The following is a 25,015-nucleotide window of genomic DNA, read 5'->3' on the forward strand; positions in this document are numbered from 1 at the left end:
TCGAGGAAACAGCGGTCAGATCACAGACCAGAACAGAATTATGAAGTTTAACACCGCTGTGAGTGTTGCCAGTGTCATCCTTTTCATAGCAGGTAAGATCTTACAAAACATCTATAATATGACATAATTAGATGTAAATGTTTGTTTCAGTTGTATAATAACTGACAAGCATTTTAATTTCTCATGTTTAAAAAACCTTTGGATCTGAAGACTTATGGATAAATGCTTAAAATTGGTTCTGTAGATAAGCACAAATTCTGCATTTGAATAAATTTCTTTACAAATGCATTTCTGTATTTCAATGGATGATTTTAAATCGTGTTTATTCAGGGATGCAGTTCAAGTTTGGTTGAGTGGAAGTTCAGAGTCTGAATGAGTGGTGACTTTGAAGAAGCTAAAAGATAGTTTTGATTCTGAAATCCCATACTTATATTTCTGTTATTTATACAGTGCGTGCAGAATTATTAGGTACGTTGACTTCCTGAACATTTTTTTTTTTTTTTTTTGTTCAATTCCAAACCACATCAATCTTAATAACAACTACTATTAATTTTGTATTTAATCATTTATAAGTGATATACAATTGTTCATGAAGGCTGGAAGTGAAAAATGTCATATATTCAGGCGTGCAGAATTATTAGGCAGGTTTTCTTTTACAGATAAATGAGCCAAAAAAGAGATTTAACTCAGACTGAAAAGTTATAAAAAATTCTTAAATGCCCATGAGAAGGATGCAATACTAATGAAATACTAGAAATTGCAGTTAAGGCATGACCATAATGCTCATTGGGTCAGCAGGGTCAGACAAAAACAGGTGGAGAATAAAAGACACATTAACTGCAAAACAATTAAGAATGAAGGTGAAGAATTAAGTGTGAAACCATCAGGAACCCTTTAGTCTCCAGCGACACCATTTTCCAGAACTGCATCCTACCTGGAGTCTCCAGAAGTACAAGGTGTCAGGATATCAGAGACTTAGGTTAGGTAAAGAATCCTAAAAAATTACCCCCACTTAATAAGAATCACAAGCTGAAGTGTTGTGAAATACATGAAGACTGATTTTTTTTATAGGCTTTATAGACAGACAGATTGAGAGTGACTCTTGATGGACCAGCATCACATCCTCTTGTACCACTGTTTGAAGAATTCATCTTCCAGAATCTGGCAGTAAGTTTTGGAAGATCCTTTTTAGTCCATCTCATACCCTGAAGTCTGTTTTGCAGAAATGAACTCATAAAACTTACTGCCAGATTCTGGAAGATGAATTCTTCAAATAATGGGATGTGTTGCTGGTCCTTCAAGAGTCACTCTCAATCTGTCTGTCTATAAAGCCTATAAAAAAAAATCAGTCTTCATGTATTTCACAACACTTCAGCTTGTGATTCTTATAAAGTGGGGTCATTTTTAGGATTCTTTACCTAACCTAAGTCTCTGAGATCCTGACACCTTGCACTTCTGGAGACTCCAGGATGCAGTTCTGAAGTTCTGGCGCTGGAGACTAAAGGGTTCCTGATGGTTTCACACTTAATTCTTCACCTTAATTCTGAATAATTTTGCAGTTAACATGTGTCTTATCTTTTCTACCTGTTTTTGTCTGACCCTGCTGACCCAAAGAGCATTTTACTGTCCAATGGTCATGTCTTAACTGCAATTTCTAGTATTTCATTAGTATTGCATCCTTCTCATGGGCATTTAAAAATTTTTGACTTTTCAGTCAGTTAAATCTCTTTTTTGACTCATTTTATCTGTAAAAGAAAACCTGCCTAATAATTCTGCACACCTGGATATTTGGTCTTGGCAGAATAGATTTGCTACACCGCTGCTGCTGCAGAGCAGAAACAGAGACTTGCTGCCAATACATTCACAGACATTGCTGTGAGCATGTAAGACATGCTGCTGCTGCTGCACATGTAACATACATGAATTAACCCCCCAACAAAGCAGGACACCGAGAAAAGGGCAGAGCCTTCAACAACATCTAACAGATCATTACAGGTGTAAGCAAAGCCAGTAACGCTGTGGTGAAACAGCTGAAAAAGACTATTGCTGTACATTGTAAAGCACTTTTCACATTTATGGGAGATTTAGACAATACAGCAATACTGCAATTTTTATTATTATTATTATTTAATGGGACTGCATGTTTTACTATCTATGTGTGCCTTGGCCACCTCAGCACTAGAAATGCATGCTGTGTGTTCTCATGACCAATAAATAACATTGCAAGCTGATAAAGATGGGAACCCAGCACCACCTGAGCAAATATCATCATTTAGTCAATTGATTATGATAATATGCTTTTATTTGATAAACCATTAGGAGATTCATTCCATGAAACCGGTACGATTTAAGTCCCTCAGACCTTTTTAAGTGTATTTTATCTATTGGGTCACCAAAATCAATTTTTAAAAGCTTTTTGTATCAATTGAAATGTACCCTTTAATAAAGTTTAAAAAAACATGACATACATTTTACCTTTATATCTATTTTGTCATGTCCCTTATGGCCTTCTATGAAAGTGTACTTGGGATATGAGTAATAAGCTTAGAAAAAAGTCCATACATTTTGCCAATACCATTAATAAAATAAATCCCATGCTTTTTTGCTGGTAATGTTTTCCCCCCATAAAAATAATGAACTGATACTTATGTGATGTCAATAACAGGAAGTGACATCATAGAAGTCCTCTGAACAACACTGTGTGCAGACACAGGCAAGTTACCAGCTTCTTTTATGAATATAACTTATTTATATTGTGATATTGTGGTTGTCAAGCTCAACGACTCAACTCTGTTACATCAAATAAAGGTAGAAAACTATTACTTGTGAAAATTATCTTTGTTATTTCAACAATATACGTGATTTCTTATTATCATGCATGCCATGTGCTCTCCTGTCATTCACTAGTGGCCATTTTGAGCAAAAAATCACAACCCCATCACACTCAACCCTGTTACTTCTTTGATCATAATGGGGTTGTGAGTTTGTGATGGGGTTGTGTTTTTAACACTTTGGTTCTGAAGTTATCCAGTAATTTAAATGAATTATTATATTTGATCAACTATGTATTTATTAAGATTAATGTGGTTTGAAATTGGTAAGATGTACCTGGAAAAAAAATATGATCAGAAAATCAATGTGCATAATAATTCTGCACGCACTGTAGAACCTTTATTCTAAAATGTGGAAAATTGTGATGATAATAATAAAGACTGAGAAGTGCCCAAGCTTTTATGAAGCAATGTAAACTACTTGAGCAAACTACTACAACTACACGTTGTTTGAAAACGCACACTCTCACTAAATACAGATTATTAAAGTTGTTCAAATATAGCTACACTTTGGGGTTTGGGTCATCCATACATTCTTCAAATTGCTTTTCTTAGGTTAATTACTTAATTTCATATGCCTATAAAATCATTTAACAGGTATTTTGGCTGAAATCCATAAACACCATTATTCAGGAGAAAGATTGTATGTTGTTTTCATGTCAACATGTGCCAGCGCTGATGTTACAGGCGAACCAGTAACCATGGTCTACACAAACCAACTCTCTTCTATGTCCTCTACTTACTTTGTCTAAACACAGGTTCCCTTGGCCAGTTAGATGGTAAGTAGCCATAATGGCCATAAAACTCTTGTTCCACACAGAATGTTTCTTCTATGTCGGTGAGGAATGTTAACAAGGAAATCTCATATCTTCTTTCTCATCGTCAGTATGTGGTCGAGCCCCCCTCAACAGCAGGATTGTTGGAGGGGAGAATGCAACGGCAGGGGCTTGGCCATGGCAAGTCAGCATTTATGTCTTCGGCTCAAGCCATAACTGTGGCGGGACTCTGATCACTAAAGACTGGGTTTTATCTGCAGCTCACTGCTTCGAGAAGTATGAAGAAAAATAAAGCTCAAGATACATTTGTAGATTGATAATAGTGAGATTAAAGCAGACTTTCTCTGTTTACAGTTTTGATGTGTCTAAGGTTGTGATGTACTTCGGGCGTCTGAGACAATCCGGCTCAAACCCTAATGAGACATCCAGGACAGCTAGTCAAATCATCACCCATCCTAACTATGACAGTAAGACTATTGACAATGACATAGCACTGGTCCAGCTCAACTCTTCTGTGCCTTTCTCTGATTACATTAAGCCGGTCTGTCTGGCGGCGGCTGGTAGTGTATTTGATGCAGGTACAGAGAGCTGGGTCACTGGATGGGGCAAGCTACAATCTGGAGGTGAGTGAACATTCACTTGGCAATTAACCAAATACAAACAATACTGAAAACCTCAACAGTTTACCTAGAAATGGTTTTTAAAAGCCATAAAAAGTGTCCTCTGATCTGTTTCACAGGCCAGGCTCCTGATATACTGCAGCAGTTGATGATGCCCATTGTGAGCAACAGGAACTGCTATAAAGCTTATTTGTTGATCAATGGCATCACAAGCAATATGATTTGTGCTGGATTTTTAAATCAGGGAGGGAAAAGTATATGTCCGGTAAGTTACCAGTCATTAATTTGAACCCTTTTTAATCCAAAGAAATTTACACAATATACTCACCTGCAAACTTTACACTGCCAACCTAGTTGCTTAATTAAGCCAGTTTTTACTCCACTGATCATGAACTTGTACACTATGACTGGTTTTTACTTCACCTGATATGCATAGGAAAGAATGGAGTTGCAAAGCAGATTATAAAATAAATTAAAATAAGACACTGAGGCAGGAAAAAAGCTACTGAAGGGCTAGTTCACCCAAAATTGAAGGGCTAGTTCACCCAAAATGAAAATTTGCTGTTAATTTACTCTTTTGAAAATGCCCAGCTGGATGCGCTGGAGGCACAATCACTGGAAGTAATATGTTACTACTATCTAATTACACAAATAGTTTGTTTTTATCAACAGTTACTGACCTTAGGCAAGGCAAGTTTATCTACATAGTGTCACATGTTTGGACTCTCTGTTTGTTCATTTAGTCACATGTTCTTCTTTGTTCTCAGTTTCCCTCCACTTGTTTGTATCCTTGGTTACAGATTAATTAGTGTCTTCAGTTCAGGTGTGTTTGTTTAATTAACCTCATTAGCTCCCCTGTTTTCTTTGTATTTAAGCCCTTAGTTTCAGTCCAGTCTTTGTTTAGCTTTGTTTATGTTACTCAGTGTTTGCAGTTACTTTCCTGGTGATTTTCCCTGTTTCTTGTTCAGATTACTCCATTAAATGTTCTTGAAGATATCTCCTTCATTGTGCTTTTGAATACTGCAACCCATCGTTGCACATAGCACATTTCATACACAATGGTAATTCAAAATGCTTTGCATGAAAATGAAACAAATGCATAAGAATGAAAATGGATTGCATAAGAAATAAAAATAACAATAAAAGCAGAAAATACCTCTATCTGGATGGAAGAGTTTCAGTCAGAATATTTGTTCCAAATCTTTGATATCATATTCTCATTTGACAAAAAAAAAAAAAACGTATATTTGTCAAGCTTGCTATGGGACTTTCCCATATTGGTTGTTTTTCTCTGTGGATTTTTTCCAGTGCCTAAATCTCTTGGACATCTCCAACAGATTAAATTTTTCACCTAAAATCAGCCAGAGGTGCATTTCCTATACAACGACATAACTCACTGCTTCACTATCATTGTACGATGCTTTGTTGAAGAAATCAGCTAGCTAGTCACAACTGTTTTTGAACTGGGTTTGGGGTAGGTCATTCGTATGAATTCATACAAATTTGTCAACTCGTAAAACACGTATGATTTAGCAAAAAAACGGATGAATTCGTACAAGTGAGGTTGTATGAATTCGTAGGAATTAGCCACCTCGTAAAATACGTGCAAATTGCCGTGAGATCGGGTTGGTTGTCGCAAACCTGTTGTTCAGCCACGTTGGTGAATGATATCAAATAGGTGGTGGAGTAATAGCGTCTTTAAATGAATCTGTTTGAGAATTAGTTATTGCTAGATTTTTTGCTGTAAATTACAGACTAATTCTCATTTTTCTCAGTTATTTTGCTTTATTTCCAGATTCATAGGCTCGTTCTTACGTACAAGTGCACTCTTCAAAAACGCTGCTTAAAATCTCTTGACAAATTAAAATATGTAAATGACATTTGTATATATTCAAAATAAAAGATATACATGATGTACCAGTTTGCTAATTTCTCGAGAGCTGTCGTTCCAACCACACAAGCTTGTGAATGTTCGTTTGAAATATGGTTTTGGGAAACACCAAATCACTGAACTATGTAAGTAATGATGAAACTTGCAATGAGAACTGGCTCATGTCCCGAGAGGACGGGGACCTTTACTGCATCCAGCCACCAGGGGGCGATCAAAACATCTTAGATTCATTTTCAAGGACATGTCTCTCACACTTGGTTTTACCCATAGTTAAACATTCTTGGGTTGCTTTTCATTTCTAGTTTTTGCATCCTTGTTTCTTTTCCTCGCTTCCTCTCCTCACGTCTCAGGAAGCGAGGGAAGGATACAAAGGAAAGAAAAACGGTTAGTGCTCCCACTATAAACAATTGAAAAATGTATGCTGGCCTCAGGATAAAAATGCTTGGGTGGACACACGGCTAGCATACTTTTATCATTGTGTCTATAACAGTTGGTCACTGTATATTGTCAGAGATATAAATGCTGAATGTTTTTCAATGCAGGGAGACTCTGGAGGTCCAGTGCTCAGTAGGAACGGTTCCCTGTGGATTCAGTCCGGCATTTCGAGTTTTACTTCACAAAAATGTGATGACCGCAAATATCCCAGTGTGTTCGCCAGAGTTTCTCGATACCAGGACTGGATCGAGTCTTACATGGGAAACAACACACCTGGATTTGTTGAATTCAATCCAACATCCAACTTCAACTTTGGAAGCGTACCCAACCCACTCTTATTATCCCTTTCTCTCACGTTCTCCATCATTCCTTTCACCTTCTCGCTCTGTCTCTCTTCCTAAAGATTGATTGAACAGTAATTCTCAGGGTTCTTTGATAAAGAGGACAGTTGTGCTGTACATGCTGTCAGTTATATTGTTATTGTTGTTAATTATTCTTAATCTTTTTAAAAGTGTACTATTCTTCAAAAGCTCTCTAATGAAGTTCAGCATGCTTCTGCTATCGGAGATTCAGGATGTTTGCATAACAATAATGATTATTTTTATGTTTATATGTCTGATAACCAGTATGCATAAACAATAAAGGGTTTGGAGCTCTGCAATGGGATCAGGGTCATTGGTTGTTAAATGTAATTATCTTTAATCAATTACCATGTTGTAGTCATACTCTCAGAAATGGCTTAAGTGTAATTTTAGTGAATTTAAAAATTATTCAAAGAGACTGAAATAGGAAAAAAATAAATTCTGAGCAGCAAATCTGTTACATCAGAGGAAACAGTTTACGGGAATTTATGAAGGGCATCAAACAGTTGAAGAAGGGCAGAAGAGAGGAAAGCTTGTGGCGAGTACATGCTAAAAGCTGTAGAGTAAATTACATTGTTCACTGCATTTTTTCAAGTTATTTGTTAGCAATTTATATATCAGTTATAAAAATGAATGTTGGAGAGGATTTTAACGTATGCACACTCTAAGATCAAATCTGTGCATACGCACATTTTATAAATGAGGCCCACAGGATTCGCAGCAGACTTCTACTGGACATTATGTAATGAACGTGTGGACTCAGAGGAAGATCACAAGGGATTAGGGTTCCATTTGGGACAGGGCCATTGACGATGATAAAACGAAAAGCATCATGATGCAGTGCATGCACTGTGACATGAATAAATTATGCAGCTGAACTGTCTGACAATTTGCTTTTATTTTTGCTGTTGTTTTGTTGTGTATTTAGTTCCTTGTTTTGTGATGTTCAGACTTTATCTGTAATGTTAATCACCATTGTTGAGATTCACATGATGAATCACATGATGACTCTAGATGTCTGTTTGTGTCTGAATAATTACACATCAATTGTAAGATCAAAGATTAAACTCTGAATGAGATCAATGAATCAGACCACTAAATGATGATTGTCATCACCTGATCACATTTTCTCTTCATTTCTCTTGCCATAACAAATGTGTTTTATAAACATAATTACAGCAGCCAGAAAAAAAACTAATGAATAAGAGTCAATGGTCAAGAGTCCAACTAAAGCAAACACTGATCACCGTAATGGTGATGTAAAACTGTATTATTTTCAATAAAACATCATATTGCACTCATACTGCACTCATATTTATTCAAGAAAATCATAGCCTTTTGAAGTAGAATGTGCATTTCCTGAAGAAAATGTGAGTTATGTTTTAAAACATGATTACAAATCATTGAACAAGTGTCTGTCTATTACCTGAGTATTAAGTGTCTAAAAGTGTCTATTACCTGATTTCTGATGAGTTTTATGCATTTGTAGACGTCTTAATGAGGTATTTGTATGTTGCAATGATGAAGTAGGCGTAGGCGTTGATTTCTTCTGCAGAGGCGGCGTTTAACATATGACATAGATAGGCACATTCCAAGATCAGTCAAATACATAAATCTTTTTCAATGTGTATAATGGTCTTATTGTGCATTATTTATGATGTGTCTTGAGTATTGTCACTGGCCCTGGTGTCAGTAAAAGCTTTTATTGGACTAACAAGGAAGTTTTCAGTTCTGAAACTTACAGGATATTCTTATAGTATCTCTTATATATCAAAAGCTCAAGGAAAAGTTGATTTCTCAATTGATGACCTTTAATAGACTTCAGACTTGACTCGACACAAAAGAGTTGTGAATATTTTAATTCTAACCTTTAAACCTAGCTCTACTTTTTATCAATCTTTTCGTAATGTGTGTCCATGAGAGAGAGATAGAAAAAGATGTTAATCCATTTATTGCTTAAAGCTTATATTTTAACGTATTGGCAATCGGCATGCATAAAGTTTTCTATTGACTTAAACATTCTGAGGTTTGATATTTTCTGATAATGAATGTCTTCAATAACAACGCTGCTGTATAACAAACTGTGAGGAATCTGGCGCCAGTACAGAGGATAATTTGTGACATCATGTTGTTGATAACAAGAGAAAGGTAAGTATTTTCTTTCTCTTTGTATTTTTATATCATCATCTATTATCAAAACAAGTAGTTATTATTATTACTCTTTTTATTATTAATCTTTTTTTCCCATCTGTCTTGGATTTGACCTTGTTTGGAGATGATGAGCTTCTGTGACAGTTTCATATTGAGAATTATATTTCTGCCATTTTGTTGTAACCGTCTAAACCAGCTGAGAAACACAACAGATATCCAATATAATATATTGTGTGTCAGTATCATTTCAACTCTTTTAACTTTTTTTTACTTTGAGAAAACAAACAAACAATAAATAAACAAATAAATAAATGCAATTTTTTTAAAGTTAGAAGCACCCATTGTTAAAACTGTTAAAAAATTCACCCATGTTCACTTAACTGTGATCTTTTGACTAATAAATCTATCTTTGAAAGTCAGGCATATGGCGACATAAAAATATACTGCATTGAGATAATGGTTTATGAAATGCAATCAATGAACAAATTTCTATAATCACTGAACTTAAAAAAAAAAAAAAGCAAATATTTATTATGAAGACCAGATGTGATTGCCTTGCTTATGAGAGAGTTGGTGGTTTACCTTGACAGAGAAAAAACCTGCATGTACTTTCACAATTCTAACCTTCTTACTGTACGCAGGCACCTATATATGGTCAAAATATGAGAAAAACAGTATGTACACTATTCATGCTTCTGAACAACAATCATTTATCTTTAAGTGTTAACAGGTTTCTGTGTCCGTGGGTGTGCAGAGCTGTCTAAACAGTGTGCAGTTATGTGTACGTGTGTAGATATGATCCTTTAAGAATAATACAAGAATGAAATAGGAATTAGGAAGTGGATGTTTACTGACAAACACACAACAGGTAAATCCAGACACCTTTACAATAACAGAGGTTTCCAATAAGTCACATTATATCTGAGTGAACTATACCGAAATCGAATCAGAAAAGGAAAACACAGATTGTCTGATTTACTCACATTATTTGTCTCTTCTTAACTTGATTTATTTTCTTTTAATGACTGTAAATATAAAATGTTCAGTGTAATAGATTAAATTATTTAGGGTGAATATGAACTAAACAAGTCTGTTCAACAGCACTTGAAAATGTTTTTTGTTTTGTTTTTGTTTTTTTGTTTTGTTTTTTGCTGTTGTAGTTCCCATTGTGATTTGCCGAATGGGGAGAGTATAAAATGTTGAAATGTAATTATTTTACAGGTATTTGTTTGGTTACAATGGTGTAATGTACATATATGAAACTGAGTGGATTAAAATATAAAATCACAGTGAGACTACTTAATTGAGTCATTCAAAACACTGAATTCAAAAACATTACAGAAACTCTAACATTAAACACTAACATAAACTAACAACATATTTCCCTTTCCTGAAAAAACACATAAAATAACACTTAATCCCTAAATGTACTCTCCTAATGCAGTCCCTTGCAAAGCATGCTGGGAACTATGGATCCACTGCCCAGTTAGTTATGTCAACATTAATTTGTGTGTTTCAATCAGCAATGTTAAGTTGTTGTCTACACTTATTAAGTAAAGCTGACAATATTCATTTTTATTATACTAAATGTATAGCAGCCCTAGGCTTCTTGAATACGAGGCAGAGAGTCTCTAACGGGTGCAATTGTTTGTATTCTTCTAGAACCAGCATAAGCACCATGAAAACTAAAAATAAACACACAAATAGCTGGTTAATAAGTCTTTGGCATTACACATAAAACAATTAACACAATTGCACTGGGCCCACTCTAGGATGGTTTTCGCTAAAGTGAAGAGGGGCTTTGAAGAGAGCCCACCCTGGTGATTTATGAAGGACACCACTGTCATGCTGTCTGACCTGACCAAGACGTGGTGTCCCACCAGGAGAGGAAGGAAAGCCTGGAGAACTCGATATACCGCCATCAATTCCAGACAGTTGATATGTAGCTTGCTTTCCGGGCCGTTCCAAGCACCAAAGGCCAGACGGCTGTCGCACAGAGCTCCCCAACCCATCTTGGAGACATCTGTGAAGACGACCTTCCTCTTGTCTATCGCCCCGATTGCCACGCCTTTCTCGAACCAGCAAGGGTTTGTCCAAGGGGCCAGGGTTGCGACACACGCCTGGTTCACCTTGTGCGAGCAATGACCATGTTGCCAGGCTTGGGGTGGGACCCGTGGTTTCAGCCAGTACTGCAGAGGGCACATATGAAGCAAGCCCAGCTGCAGAGCCAGAAATGCTGAACTCATTAGACCTAGCATCTTCTGAAACGCTGGTAGAGAAGCCCCGGGCGTAAAGGTCTTCGCAAACTGCTGAATGGCTGAAGATCGCTCTGGAGTGACCACGGCCCTCATGCGGGTTGAGTCTAAAATTATCCCCAGGAAAGAGACAAGTTGGCTGGGAGATAACAAGCTCTTTGGAAAATTGACCCTGAGCCCCAAGCACTCCAAGTGGTTAAGGATGATGGATCTCTGAGATATTAGCTCCGCCTCCGACTGGGCCAGAACGAGCCAGTTGTCGAGGTAGTTCAGAATGCCCACACCCATCTGCCTCAGAGAGGAGAGAGCCGCATCCATGCACTTCGTAAAAGTGCGGGGAGCCAGAGATAGCCCGAACGGAAGAACCGTGTATTGATATGCCACCCCTTCGAAGGCGAATCTCAAGAATCGCTTGTGATGGGGGGCTATCTGGATGTGAAAATAAGCATCCTTCAGATCCAGGGTAAAGAACCAGTCTCCCGGGCATACTTGCGGGAAGATCTGCTTCAAAGTGATCATTCTGAACAAGTGCTTTATTAGGGCCCTCTTCAGATGTCTGAGATTGAGGATGGGTCTGACTCGCTTAGTGCCGGGGGAACCACTTCTATGGCTCCTTTTTCCAGCATGGCGTTCACATCAGAACACAGGACGTGTGCGTCCTTGGTTTCCACAGAGGTTTGGACCACACCATTGAATAACGGGGCCTGTTGAGTGAATTGAAGTACATAACCTCGTTTTACTATGTTTAGCACCCTCGCATGGCGAGGGGCTGAATTGGTTCTGGCACCAAGTCGCTGTGAGGGACTGTGGTGCGTGTATGGGGTGGAAGAGGAAATTTGCTCTCTTTTTGAGTATGTTTGTTTTTCATTATATCCGCTATCAAGTCAAGTCACCTTTATTTATATAGCGCTTTTTACAATGCAGATTGTGTCAAAGCAGCTTTACAGTGATAAATGCTATAACAGCGGTGCACTGCCAGGGCGTTTGAACAGGCTCTATGCAGGCAACAAACAGTTTTTCTTGAGCACCCGGAACTGAACGGGGTGACAGGAAAGCTGAGCGAGGCATTTTGGAAGGGTGGTCCAGCCGCAGCGGGACTTAACTTCCTACTCTTCCTTTCCTGGACATCAGGCCGACTTCTGAGGCGCAGGGTCCAGCACCATCTTGGGTCGGGGTCCCTGTTGCATCAGAGGGGGATGGCGCCTAGCAGAGCGCAAGCGCTGTCTATGCTCAGGCCATGGTGCGGGCTCAGTGGCTGGCAGCTTGTCTTTGCCCTGCCCATCCTCTGCCCTGCTGTTTTTTCCTCACAGGCTCCTGGAAGGAAGAAAACGGGAGGGCGTGAGGGGCGGAGTCACGTTCTGAAAAGAACGCTATCCGCGAGCGCAAGGAGGCCAAACTTATACTCTCGCAATGAGAGCAGGTCGTTTCAGTGAGCGCGGTTTCTGCGTGGGATTTCCCCAGACATAGCACGCACTCACTGTGCCCATCATCAGTGTGCAGAGGGGCTCTGCATGTGCCACAACCGTGACGTGACATTTGCAACAACGTCGCAGAAATGTGCTCTTTTGAAATAGCTCTTTTAGTAAGCAACTGCATTGCAGAAAGATACACTGAAGTGCACTCGCTCGACGCTGGCTTGCGCGATTCCGCTCTGTCATTGGTTCGTTTACTCCACGAACCAATGGCCGTGCAGTTAACACTGCGTGATTGTATAAAGGCTTCAGAATCGGAGAAAAAGGAGTTTTCCCCATATGTGTCTTGTCTTATTAATATTAATAATAATAATAAGACAAACGACGCAGTACTTGTGTAGTATCACAAGGGAACTATGCGTTCTTACCTAGTTTTGTGAATGCAAAGCTGGTGTGTCTTATCTGCAACGAAGTTGTCGCTGTTTGCAAAGAATATAACACTGTGTCTACAGCGGACGTGAGCGGCGCGACACAACGCGTCAAAAGATAATAACCCATTATAATCAGTGATATTGTCTACACTGGATGCAGCTCGACGCAACACAACACATTCCCGACAGTGAACGGATTCCCCTTTCTGTTTCTGACGTAGTCCAAGTGCTTTACAACGGTCGGTTTGTTGAGTAGACAGCTTTTAGCCTTTGCGGCTCGGCGCAAAAAAAGACGCATCTGGTGTAGACACGGTGATAATATTAGACAGCACCATGAGACGAAGATCTATTTCAGAACAGTGTTGCCAACTATATTCAAAGGAAAGTAGCTAAAGCATACCCAAAAAGTCACTAAAGGTCGCTAGATGATGTCATGCGTCAATTAGCATATCTGTGACATCATCACGTTGTACTTGCATTCTGCCTGCCTAATGTTTTTTTCTATCCTAATCCATGCTCACAGACTGGATTTTGATATAATAGCTATAATATGGCCGAATGTCCAATAAAACTGTTCTCATTTCCAATATATATTTTTTGTCAGACAACAGAACGAGTATATGATATAGTGAATAACTACATATTTTGTGTCAATTATCTTAATTCAATAAGGTTGGAAACTGGATGAACTTAAGCTCTGTGATATAGTGAGCAGTGATAAGCACAAGAGAAGAATGGAAATCAAAACTGTCAAACTAAATTCTTTAAATGTAAAACAAAGGAGATGCAGATAAGTGACAACTCTGTGGAAACACTGTGCTCATGTGTAGCTCGCTCATTCACGTCAGATGCCGTGCGGTCAGTGGAATGTGCTGCTGCTCCTCTCAGCCACTCACTGAACAGAGTAGATGCAGAGAGAGGTGCGACTGTAGCGGGAAAGCAAGACCTCGCGCTCGCACAGTACTGGCGACTTTTGGCGACAGAGGTTTGTCCAAAAACTTGCTAGATTTGTCGCTAGTCGCTTTTTTTTTTTTTTAAAAAGTCACTAAGGGGGTCTGAAAAGTCACTAAATCTAAGGTTGGGACGCTAAGTTGGCAACACTGTTTCAGAACCATCCGCTATCAAAATAATCTGGACGCGGGCCAGATATTATTGCTGGCAGGCCAGGTTTGGCCCGCGGGCAGCCTACTGCCGACCACTGCTCTATAATGAAGCCGGCCTTTCCCTATCAATTGAGTCTTCATTAGCTGAACTAGATGTTGAACAACATCATAAAGTTTTAAACACTATATGGCTGGATATCTTAAATGTTACTGCTCATTTGAAGTTTTTTAAGCCAAAACCTAAATCTGAGCCATGGGTTGATCAAAATATTTGTTCTCTGAGACAATCGTGTAGGAAAGCGGAAAGAAAATGGAAAAAAGACAAACTGCAAATATCCTTTGATATTTTTAAGAACTGTTTGACTTTGTACCAGAGAACTGTTAAGAGAGCCAAGTCTTTTTATTTCTCTAATTTGATTGACACACACCACCAAAGTTCTTTTCTCTGTCATAAATTCAGTGTTAATCCCTCATGTAAATTCCTTTCAAAATCCTACCTCTGTGAAGATTTCTTGAGATACTTCAGTGACAAAGTGATGAGTCTGAGGGCCCAGATACAAGATTATGATACAGATTATGAAATGTTGACGTTTGTTAACCCATCTGCCTCTTGGACGACTTTTAACCCTGTCTTCTTACAATCAGTAAAGGAAGTAATTGCAAAACTTTAACCCTGCTCATGTCTCTATAATTCAATACACCCTCATTATTTGAGGCAAATAATTGACATTGTGGGACTGGGAATTGTGTCATAGCTAAAGTGTTTGCAATCAGGGTCCATCAAGTTAAAGTTAAGTTGGTTTAACAAATCAAAGTTTTTCTGTTATAGTACAAATTAGATTGACTTTCTCCTTAGGCAATCTAACTTGTGGTGTGCCTCAGGGTTCTATTTTGGCACCCACCCTTTTCTCTCTATATCTACTTCCTCTGGGTTCCAAATTTAGGAAACATTTTCTTCCATTGTTATACCAATGATATACATGTGGAATCTGTGTCTGGTAATTGACAACTGCTTGAAATGTGGCAAACAAATCAAATGTTGGTTCTAGTTCTTTGTTCTCTTTCTAAAATTAAATCTTTCCTTTCAGAGAGCTCTTTAAAGATTGCAATCCATGCCCTCATTAAGTCTCGGCTGGACTACTGCAACTCCCTCTATTATGGCATCTCAAAGACCCAAATTTCTTGACTACAAGTAGTCCAAAATGCTGCAGCTAGATTTCTGAAGGGACGTAAAAAAATTTGATCATGTTACGCCCCTCCTGAGATCCCTACACTGGTTGCCTACCCATTACAGAACTGAGTATAAAATCTTACTACTTGTGTCTAAATCTTTAAATAATCTAGCTCCTTCTTATCTGACTAACCTACTTCACCCCTACACTCCTGTGAGAGGACAAAGATCGGATGGCAAATTCCTCCTTACGATCCCCAGCTTTTAAAGTGGCTGGCCCCACGCTTTGGAACAATCTTCCTAATTTTATTAGAATGGCTTCCACTACCTGAGTTCAAATCTTGCCTTAAAACTCATCTTTTCTCTTTGGCTTTTAGTATGTAATATTTTTAAATGTGCTCTAGAAATAAACCGTTTATGTTAGTGTTTAATGTTCAGTTATGTTGGACATTTAAAGGAGTTTCTGTAATGTTTTTGAATGTTGTGGTTACCATTATGCAGAAGAGTGGCGCCTGTGTTTAGGCTGTGAGCCTCATATATGCATGTATATAGGATGGAATTCCTGCTCTCAATTAAATTGAGTTTGTTCAATGAGCTATTGTTTTTTGAGTGAGTACCTTATTAATAAGGTAAATTAAGTCAACAATTGTGTATTTACACAAATACATTTTGTCAGCTTTACTTGAAGTTATTTTGTTCATACAACTAAATTGTTATTTGTACAAATTACTCAAAATAGTTGTATGGAACCCACTTGAGACGGCTTTTTTAAGTAAATACAACAATTAATTTTTTGAGTGTAAAATGTGACTTACTGGAAACTGTTGCTTCTGTAGAAGGTCGTCTGGTTTTACCTGTCGTGTGACTGTGGAGTAACCAGCGATCATCCACTTCTTGTAAAAATTCCAGTTTCATACTTCAAATTTTTTTCAGAGGGTCATAATGTATTCATTTGCAGTATGACTTATGTTTCTGCATACCTCCAGGCCTGAAATCCTGATAACAAAAGAATCTTTAAAAATGATTGATGGTTCTGCTTTTATAAGCATGAATAGTGTTGACAGCTCATATGTTTTTCTCATATTTTGGCTATACAGCATATAGGTGCCTAGAATTATGAAAGTACATGCAGGCCTTTTCTCTGTTAAAGTAATCAAATATCGTCATAAACAGGGCAATAGCATCTGGTCTTGGGTCTTTAGAATAAATATTTTAGTTTTTTAAGGTTCAGTGGTTATGGAAGTTTGCTCATTTTAACAAACTATTGACTCAGTGGAGTACAGGTTTATGTGCCCATCTGAATATACCTGGATAAAATGTTGAACTCATGACGGATGTTTAAAGATAGATACCATATTAGTCAGTGTTGGTTCATCACAATGTCCCTAATTCAAGCATTTTACAGGTCTCAAGTTACACAGACAAACCCAACCAAATGTAACATTGACAGACATTTTGATATATTTAATCAACAAACCATCTCTGTATACTCCCGCTATATTGTGGATTAAATGTGTATGTCTGTGAATGTATGATTTGGTAGGAGCTTCATCACTTCAATCAACCAGTAAAAGAGTGTTCATGTAAGAATGATGGATTGGAGATGCTTTCTGCAGGCTATTTTTTTCACAGGCCTTGAAAAATTGATGGGGTGAAATAATTTTTAGCAAAAAGTGGTGGGGACACGTTCCACCCACATCCATAAAAGGCACACATGAAAAGCTGAAAAGAAGCTTTTTTTCGGAAAACATCTGAGACAGAGATGAACGTAGTAGTGGGGTGGGGCAGAAAACTCTTGACAAAAGCAGTAGTACTTGCTTTACATCTCAGCAGAAACCTGACAGTCGTGGAAACAGCAGTCAGATCACAGACCAGAACAGAATTATGAAGTTTAACACCGCTTTAAGTGTTGCCGGTTTCATCCTTATCTACACAGCACGTAAGATCTTACAAAATGTCTATAATATGACATAATTAGATGTATTTGTAGCACTTACCTTGATTTCTATTCTCCTTCCATCTATTTGTGTATTTATTTAAAAAAAAAAAAAAAAAAAAATCCTTGCTACGAGCTTGTTACTGTCATAACTGTGACTTCACACAGCACTTACGTACTGTTGTTCTCATGTTGATTTCATTGATTCTACTATTCTCATTTGTAAGTCGCTTTGGATAAAAGTGTCTGCTAAATGACTAATGTGAATGTAAATGTAAATTCAGTAATGGTTATTTCAGTTGTATAAAAACTGACAAGCATTTTAATTTCTCATGATTATAAAAATCTTTGGATCTGAAGATTTATGGATGAATGCTTGAAATTGGTTCTGTAGATAAGCACAAATTCTGCATTTGAATGAATTTCTTCACAAATGCATAATTTCTGTATTTTAATGGATCATTTTAATTCATGTTTATTCCAGGACAGTTCAAATTTGGTTGAGTGAAAGTTCAGAGTCTGAACGGATGGTGACTTTAAAGAAGCTAAAAGATAGTTTTGGTCACCACAGAAATTCCACACTTATATTTCTGTTATTTATATATTTGGTGACTACTTGCACATTGTTTGAAAATGCATTCAAAGACAGACGACTCTCACTAAATACAGATTAAGTTGTTTAAATATAGCTACACTTTGGGGTTTGGGTCATCCACCCATTCTTCAAATTGCTTTTCTTTGGATAGTTTCTTAATTTCATATGACTATAAAATAATTTAACAGGTATTTTGGCTAAAATCCATAAACACCATTATTCAGGAGAAAGATTGTATGTTGTTTTTATGTCAGCATGTGCCAGCGCTGATGTAACAGGCAAACCAGTTCATCAGCTCTCTTCTATTCTCTATCCTCTACTTATTTTGTCTTTGTCTAAACACACAGGTTCGCTCAGCCAGCTAGATGGTAAGTTATCATATCTTGTTCCCCAACACTTTATAATAACGTTCAGTTACAAGTCACAGTGGATAAACATTTATAAATGCCTTACAGTCAGGTGATTCCAGTGGATTATATTATTAAAAACTATTAAAACTAAGCAATCATGTCTCATTTCCACAACTTAGGAATACACAGCCCTAAATATATATATATATATATATATATATATATATATATATATATATATATATATATTTACACACACACACACACAGATGTGTATGTGTATGTGTGTGTGTGTGTGTAAAGGGTTGTTCAGACATCTAGTGGCTACAGTATGGTATTACAGATTATTTTTTAGTCCTTTGATAAAGAAAGTGTTTTTGTAGCTGGAAGGCAGAGTTTTCACTGTACAACCATGTCGTTTGCATTTTCTTCTTTGAAAACAAAATTACAGTTACTGGATTTTTGTATTACGTAACGTACTCTGCTTATAACTGAACATTATTCTAAAGTGTTACCCACACAGAATGTTTCTTCTATGTCGGAGAGGCATTTTAACAAGGAAACCTCATATCTTCTTTCTCTCATCATCAGTATGTGGTCGAGCCCCCCTCAACAGCAGGATTGTTGGAGGAACAAATGCGACAGCTGGGTCTTGGCCGTGGCAAGTCAGCATTCATGTTTTCGGCTTAAGACATAACTGTGGCGGGACTCTGATCACCAAAGACTGGGTTTTATCTGCAGCTCACTGCTTCCAGAAGTATGAAGCAAAATAATGTTCAAGATACATTTGAAGAGTTTTGTTCCAAAATGCAACTCCATTTTGATTAATTTGAGTAAAAAGGTGTTTTCTTTACCAAAAAAGTGGCAAGATGAAAACCACTATTGTCTGTTTCAAACTTTCACACAGCATCTTTTGGTTTTAAAAACATTCAAAAAATTCAAATCAACATTTTGATTTCAAAAAGTTTATTATAAAAACATATTATTATTTTTTTCCCAAAATGCAATAAATCCATGACACTTTTTTTTTTCAAAATGCAATTAATCCATCAATATAAAAGTTATTTTTCAAATTGAAAATACACAACAAAGTAAGTTGATTCACATATATGACAGAGTCTAAACTTTGCCAATATTTATCTTATATACAGGCATTTTACTAAAAATACATTCAGCCGTCGCTCCCAAAATGGTCATCTTGTTAATGTTATGAATTATTTGTCATTACCGATTAAAGAGTATCTGGCGCCACTGTACGGTTAAATAAACACATTTGCCGAGTACATTGGTATTAAAAATGGCTTTTTAAAAAGACTTTAATGTTTACAGTGGGTGGAATGGTGCGCTGTGATTGGTTGAGCAGACATATCGCGTTCTGCAGAAAAAGGAGAGTGGCGTTTGTCGCGATTTGGAAAGAAAGTGAGAAAACCTGACAGAATAACACGACGGATATCACATTTTTCACAAATTTTTTTTTTTTTAAATTTAAAAAAAAAAATTTTTTAAAAATGGCATTTATCGCGTTTTCAAACCAAACTCTTCATTTGTAGATTGATAATAGTGAGATTAAAACAGAATTTCTCTATTTACAGCACTGATGTGTCTAAGGTAGTAATGTACTTTGGTCGTCTGAGACAATCCGGCTCAAACCCTAAAGAGACATCCAGGACAGCGAGTCGAATCATCACCCATCCTAACTATGACAGTTCTGCTATTGACAATGACATAGCACTGGTCCAGCTCAACTCTTCTGTGACCTTCTCTAAATACATTAAGCCGGTCTGTCTGGCGGCGGCTGGTAGTGTATTTGATGCAGGTACAATAAGCTGGGTCACTGGATGGGGCAAGCTACAATCTGGAGGTGAGTGAACATCAACCAACCAAATATGAACAATACTGAAAACCTCAACAGTTGTCCTAGAAATGTTTTTTAAAGCCATAAAATGTGTGCTCTGATCTGTTTCACAGACACCCAGCTTCCTAATACACTGCAGCAGGTGATGATGCCCATTGTGAGCAACAGTGACTGTAATAGGGCTTATTTCGGGGTCAACAGAATCACAAGCAATATGATTTGTGCTGGATTTTTAAATCAGCAAGAGAAAAGTATCTGTTCGGTAAGATACCAGTCATTAATTTGAACCCTTTTTAATCCAAAGCAATTTACACAATATACTCACCTGCAAACTTTACACTGCCAACCTAGTTGCTTAATTAAGCCCAGTTTTTACTCCACTGATCATAAACTCGTACACTATGACTGCATGATCTGCAGAGGAAAGAACAGAGTTGCAGAGCAGACTATAAAATAAATTAAAATAAGACACAAAGGTAAAAAGATGCCTACACTTTCTTCCACTATAGAAAACACTGTAGAGAAAATAAAACCAAAATGTCCCATAAATGTCCGCTATCATGCTGATGTTGTCATGAGTCTGAGTCTGCGCAGTAGTGATCGTGAGGTGGAGCCACGGTATCAAGGCCCCACCCAAACTCCTTCTGATCCAGTCGAAGGCAAACAATCATGACGCCACATCCCATAATTATACCATCAAATAATTAAATAAACCCAAAGTTATTTGAAAAATGAACAGGGACCTTTACTGCAGCCAGCCACCAGGGGGCGATCAAAACATCTTAGCTTCATTTTCCAGGAAGTGTGTCTCACACTTGGTTTTACCTAAAGTTAAATGCTGCATTCACGCCACCTTGTATTTACTGGAATCCTGCAATGACAACACGTGACGTTATACTCTGAGCTAAATGAATCTACACAGCGGTCAGGTGGTACATGTGGGAGCTTTCAGAAAACTCCCAGCTTACAAGCTGTAACTACGATCTCTATGAGGACGTGAACGCTTTTTCAAGCTAGAATCTCGTAACTGCAGGAATTACGAGGACGTTTGAACGCACCTAAACAAGTCTTGGGGTGCTTCTCATTTCTAGTTTTTGAATCCTTGTTTCCTTTACCTGCTTCCTATCCTCACGTCTCAGCTCCACCCTGATTGGGATGCAAGGGAAGGATACAAAGGAAAGAAAAATATTTAGTGCTCCCACTTTAAACAGTTAAAATAGGTATGCTGGCCTCAGGATAAAAATGCTTTAGTGGACACATGGCTAGCATACTTTTACCATTATGTATATAACCGTTGTAGTCCATATTGTCAGAGATATAAATGCTGAATGTTTTTCAATACAGGGAGACTCTGGAGGTCCAGTGCTCAGTAGGAACGGTTCCCTGTGGATTCAGTCCGGCATTTCGAGTTTTACTTCACAAAAATGTGAAGACCCCAAATATCCCAGTGTGTTCACCAGAGTTTCTCGGTACCAGGACTGGATCAAGTCTTACATGGGAAACAACACACCCGGATTTGTTGAATTCAATGCATCATCCAACTCCAACTTTGGAAGCGTACCCAACCCACTCTTATTATCCCTTTCTCTCACGTTCATCCTCATTCCTTTCACCTTCTTGCTCTCCCTTCTCATTTTCAAACGAGTGGTCAAACGAAACCACTGATATGTTTCTATGACATCTAAAGATGTCCTTTTGATCTATTTGAAAGAAAGTCTGTGAAACGTGTTGCTAGGGTGCTCTACATGGTTGCTAGGATGTGGCTTGATAGCTTCACAAAGATCCTGAGAGACAGACCCCCCACTCATAAAACAGCTGAGCCAAGCAGTGAACAACAACTCAGCCAGCAGAGAAGTGGAGACTAACTCAGCCAGCAGTGTTGCAAGAGTCAGAAGGATAGACTGCAAATAGGGGCGCAAATAGAGGCGTCCAATAGGCGAACCATAGTCCAGCAGGGCAGGCACAGCAAAGACTCACAGCGGCTGAGATGAAGAGTGACAAAGTTACCAGAGAATCCCAGTGCTTGGAAAATGGGATATAATCTCCACAGGCCAAGTGGCATTTTAAAGACAAAAGCAAAGCAAGAGAATCAAACAAATGAAGAAGATCGGTCAGTTGCTGATCTTGTGTTTTGAAGCAAAAAGCATCTGGTTCTGATTTATAGCCAGTTAAGCCCAAAACAAATTAATTTAACGAGATAGATGTAGCATTTCTGTATTCATACAGAAGATTTTGTTAAATCAGAACTCTTGGCTGCTAGATGATTTTCTCCCAATAACAGGGTGTATACGGCCATTTGAAACTTCTGGATCCTAGAGGAATAGTTGTTGGAAATACAAGGACAAATGCATGGAGTGGAAAGCTAGAAAAACTAATTCTAATGCCTGTTTTAAAATGTAACACATGACCATTTATTGTTATGTAACCTGACGGTGGTGGTGAGAACATGACAAACAGTAAATTATGACAAAGAGTGATCTTTGAAAAGGACAAAAAAGCTTTCTCAAAGTAGTCAATGTCTGTTGCAGCATATTTTGAGTCTTCTGAAGCCATTTGATAGCTTTGTGCAAAGAACAGACTGAGACTCACAGTGAATAGATGCAGTTCACATTCATTGCCCACATACAGGTTTAGAGAGAGATGAGGGTGAGCATTTGATGACAGGATTTGTTTTTGGGTGAACTCTCTCATTTAACTGATTGTCTGAAATATATTAGCAAAATCAGCAGGAGTAAAGGCTGATTGATACGGGAGCCTCTGCACCGTAGGCTATGCGTCTGTTTTCATTTGTACTTCTGCAATGTGTCCGCGTCGACGTGCATGCAGACCACTAGTAGGAAGTGTCCGCGGTCATGTTGAATATAAAGGCAAAAGCTGAAGAAGAAGCAGCTTGTCATGTTTGTTGTCAGAGAAGCTTCAGCAGTGATGGCGGCAAATAGGTAACAACTTTTGTTGCAGTTTGACTTCATGTGTCCACTGAAACAGCAACGGAGTGTCTTTAAAGACTACTTCTGCCATGGATTCAAATCTCAAGTTGTCAGCCCAAGCCTCTGTTACTAAATCTAAAACGTGACTTTAGAACTAGTAACGAAGGAACAGTCGCTTTATTGAAGCTTATTGTATTATGTAGAGTATTTTGGTATTATGAAAAAGAAAGATTGACTAAACGAGTGTATTACCTGCATCTGATTTAACAGTCATTCTTCAGGTCAATGTCCATAATATTATATCCATTATAAAAACAAATCTGTTTGAATATCTGCAGAGGAACGCAACATCTTTGTCTTTGTCCTTTTAAAAGTTCCCACAGTGCTAAAACAACTTCCTTGTTCTGACTCACTCATAAAGAGAGTCTTTGTTGCCATCTAATGGCGTAATAATGTAAATTTCACTTATACTATTGATGGACCCTTTCTCAGTACCAAATACGGCATATTATGTATATAAAATAATATTTATTGAACAACATTTAAATTAACAACAATAGCCATTATAAAAGACATAAACACAAGCAAACAATTTAGTCAAACACACAAAAGCAGCACTCCAGTACAGGATTTAAGTTAAATATAGCCTAAATATAAAGTTCTGAAATTTAATTTTTTAATTAACCCACATCTTTTTGCTCTGGAACAAGTATTAGATTAATAAGACCAAAGATTGCCCGTTTGATATACCCCAAATTAATTATATTTTTAACCACAATCTACATAAGAGCCAGCAGTAAATACCCGAAGGACTGGCTGAAATGAAGCTGTTCTCGGCGGGTACACGAGCACTGAACGACCGCTGGCGGTCTGGAGCTCACATCTGCAAAAGCGTCAAAACGAATTCTAAAAAAGGCACTATGTTTAAATATGAGACACATATTTGAGGTCTAAATAACTACATTCTCACCTAAAAAACTCTTTAAACTACATTTCGTGACATAACAACAGTAGTTTTTATAAAAAAAAATATGGTTGATTGGCTCGACCGCCATGACAGTCGCCGCAAGTGGAGTGATACAAACTGTGAAACGGTTCCAGAGCTGCTGATACTGGGAGAATATTGCATGGCTCTCAGCCAATCAGATTCGAGAACCAGAAAGAACTGTTGTATAAAATGGATTTTGGAAGCATTTTAATTTAATTTAATTTGATAAAATTATTACTGTATGAGTGAAGTGTTCAGTTTCACTCCCGCTTTCAATATGAGTTCTGCCATCAGTAACACCAGGCCAACTGATCCGAACAGGTACACAGGAACCAGAGATGGGCACAAATACATCAAAAAGTATTTAGTTACAAATTACAAATACTTACTCATCAAATGTATTTAAATAAAATACAAAATACAGCTGTAAAAAATGTATTTAATTAAAATACAAGTCATTTGTAATTTGAAAATACAAACAAAATTTACATCATTTGAAGTGTTCAATGTAACAATTAAATATAGATTGATGATCCTTATAAAGATACTAAAGTTATTCAGTAAGGAGCAGTGAGTGATTTTGTCCTTCTCTTTTGTTGCTTGATCAACAATAATGACAGACAGAAGCAGGTTTATTACGCTGATGTCCCTTTAAGAACGAACCGGTCACGGATCAAAAAATAATAAGTGTGAATCAAAAATTTAAAAACACCTGTAAAAATATATAGCACAAACTTAAAAAAAAATAATGCAAAATGATCAGAATGTTCAAAATGATCAAAAATTAAAAGCGCATTTAAAAAAATAACAAGCATGAATCAACTTTAAACACATTAAAAATGATATTGCACAAATCTTAAACTTGTGTTTATGTGTTCTTAAAAGTTGTTTTCCTTGCTTTTATTACTTTGTGCTCTCCTACATTT

The 25,015-nt window shown here is 37.6% G+C and overlaps 2 protein-coding genes across 2 annotated transcripts; both read left to right on the forward strand.

The window, feature by feature from the left end:
• Nucleotides 1-2,970: 2,970 nt before the first annotated feature.
• LOC127510223 (chymotrypsin-like protease CTRL-1) lies at nucleotides 2,971-8,019 on the forward strand. The gene is made up of 6 exons (XM_051889789.1): nucleotides 2,971-2,975; nucleotides 3,519-3,610; nucleotides 3,718-3,883; nucleotides 3,962-4,230; nucleotides 4,347-4,492; nucleotides 6,661-8,019. Exons 1-6 carry the CDS (start codon nucleotides 2,971-2,973, stop codon nucleotides 6,952-6,954), a joined length of 972 nt encoding a protein of 323 aa, XP_051745749.1. The 3' UTR covers nucleotides 6,955-8,019.
• An 8,959-nt stretch (nucleotides 8,020-16,978) lies between these two features.
• On the forward strand, nucleotides 16,979-24,491 carry LOC127510055 (chymotrypsin-like protease CTRL-1). Its single transcript, XM_051889570.1, has 6 exons — nucleotides 16,979-17,377; nucleotides 18,317-18,337; nucleotides 18,911-19,076; nucleotides 19,912-20,180; nucleotides 20,288-20,436; nucleotides 21,519-24,491. Exons 1-6 carry the CDS (start codon nucleotides 17,323-17,325, stop codon nucleotides 21,837-21,839), a joined length of 981 nt encoding a protein of 326 aa, XP_051745530.1. The 5' UTR covers nucleotides 16,979-17,322; the 3' UTR covers nucleotides 21,840-24,491.
• The last annotated feature ends 524 nt before the right edge of the window (nucleotides 24,492-25,015 follow it).

The sequence above is a fragment of the Ctenopharyngodon idella genome, chromosome 3 (assembly GCF_019924925.1).
Source record: "Ctenopharyngodon idella isolate HZGC_01 chromosome 3, HZGC01, whole genome shotgun sequence".
Classification (NCBI taxonomy): domain Eukaryota; kingdom Metazoa; phylum Chordata; class Actinopteri; order Cypriniformes; family Xenocyprididae; genus Ctenopharyngodon; species Ctenopharyngodon idella.

What these genes read in the sequence shown, in the direction of transcription:
- LOC127510223 (XM_051889789.1), top strand. An exon ending in GGGCAAGCTACAATCTGGAG is followed by an intron (nt 4,231 to 4,346) that starts GTGAGTGAACAT and finishes TCTGTTTCACAG; the next exon opens with GCCAGGCTCCTGATATACTG. An exon ending in GAGGGAAAAGTATATGTCCG is followed by an intron (nt 4,493 to 6,660) that starts GTAAGTTACCAG and finishes TTTTCAATGCAG; the next exon opens with GGAGACTCTGGAGGTCCAGT.
- LOC127510055 (XM_051889570.1), top strand. Translation starts at nt 17,323, where the DNA reads ATGAAGTTTAACACCGCTTTAAGTGTTGCCGGTTTCATCCTTATCTAC. An exon ending in TTCGCTCAGCCAGCTAGATG is followed by an intron (nt 18,338 to 18,910) that starts GTAAGTTATCAT and finishes TCTCATCATCAG; the next exon opens with TATGTGGTCGAGCCCCCCTC. An exon ending in GCAGCTCACTGCTTCCAGAA is followed by an intron (nt 19,077 to 19,911) that starts GTATGAAGCAAA and finishes CTCTATTTACAG; the next exon opens with CACTGATGTGTCTAAGGTAG.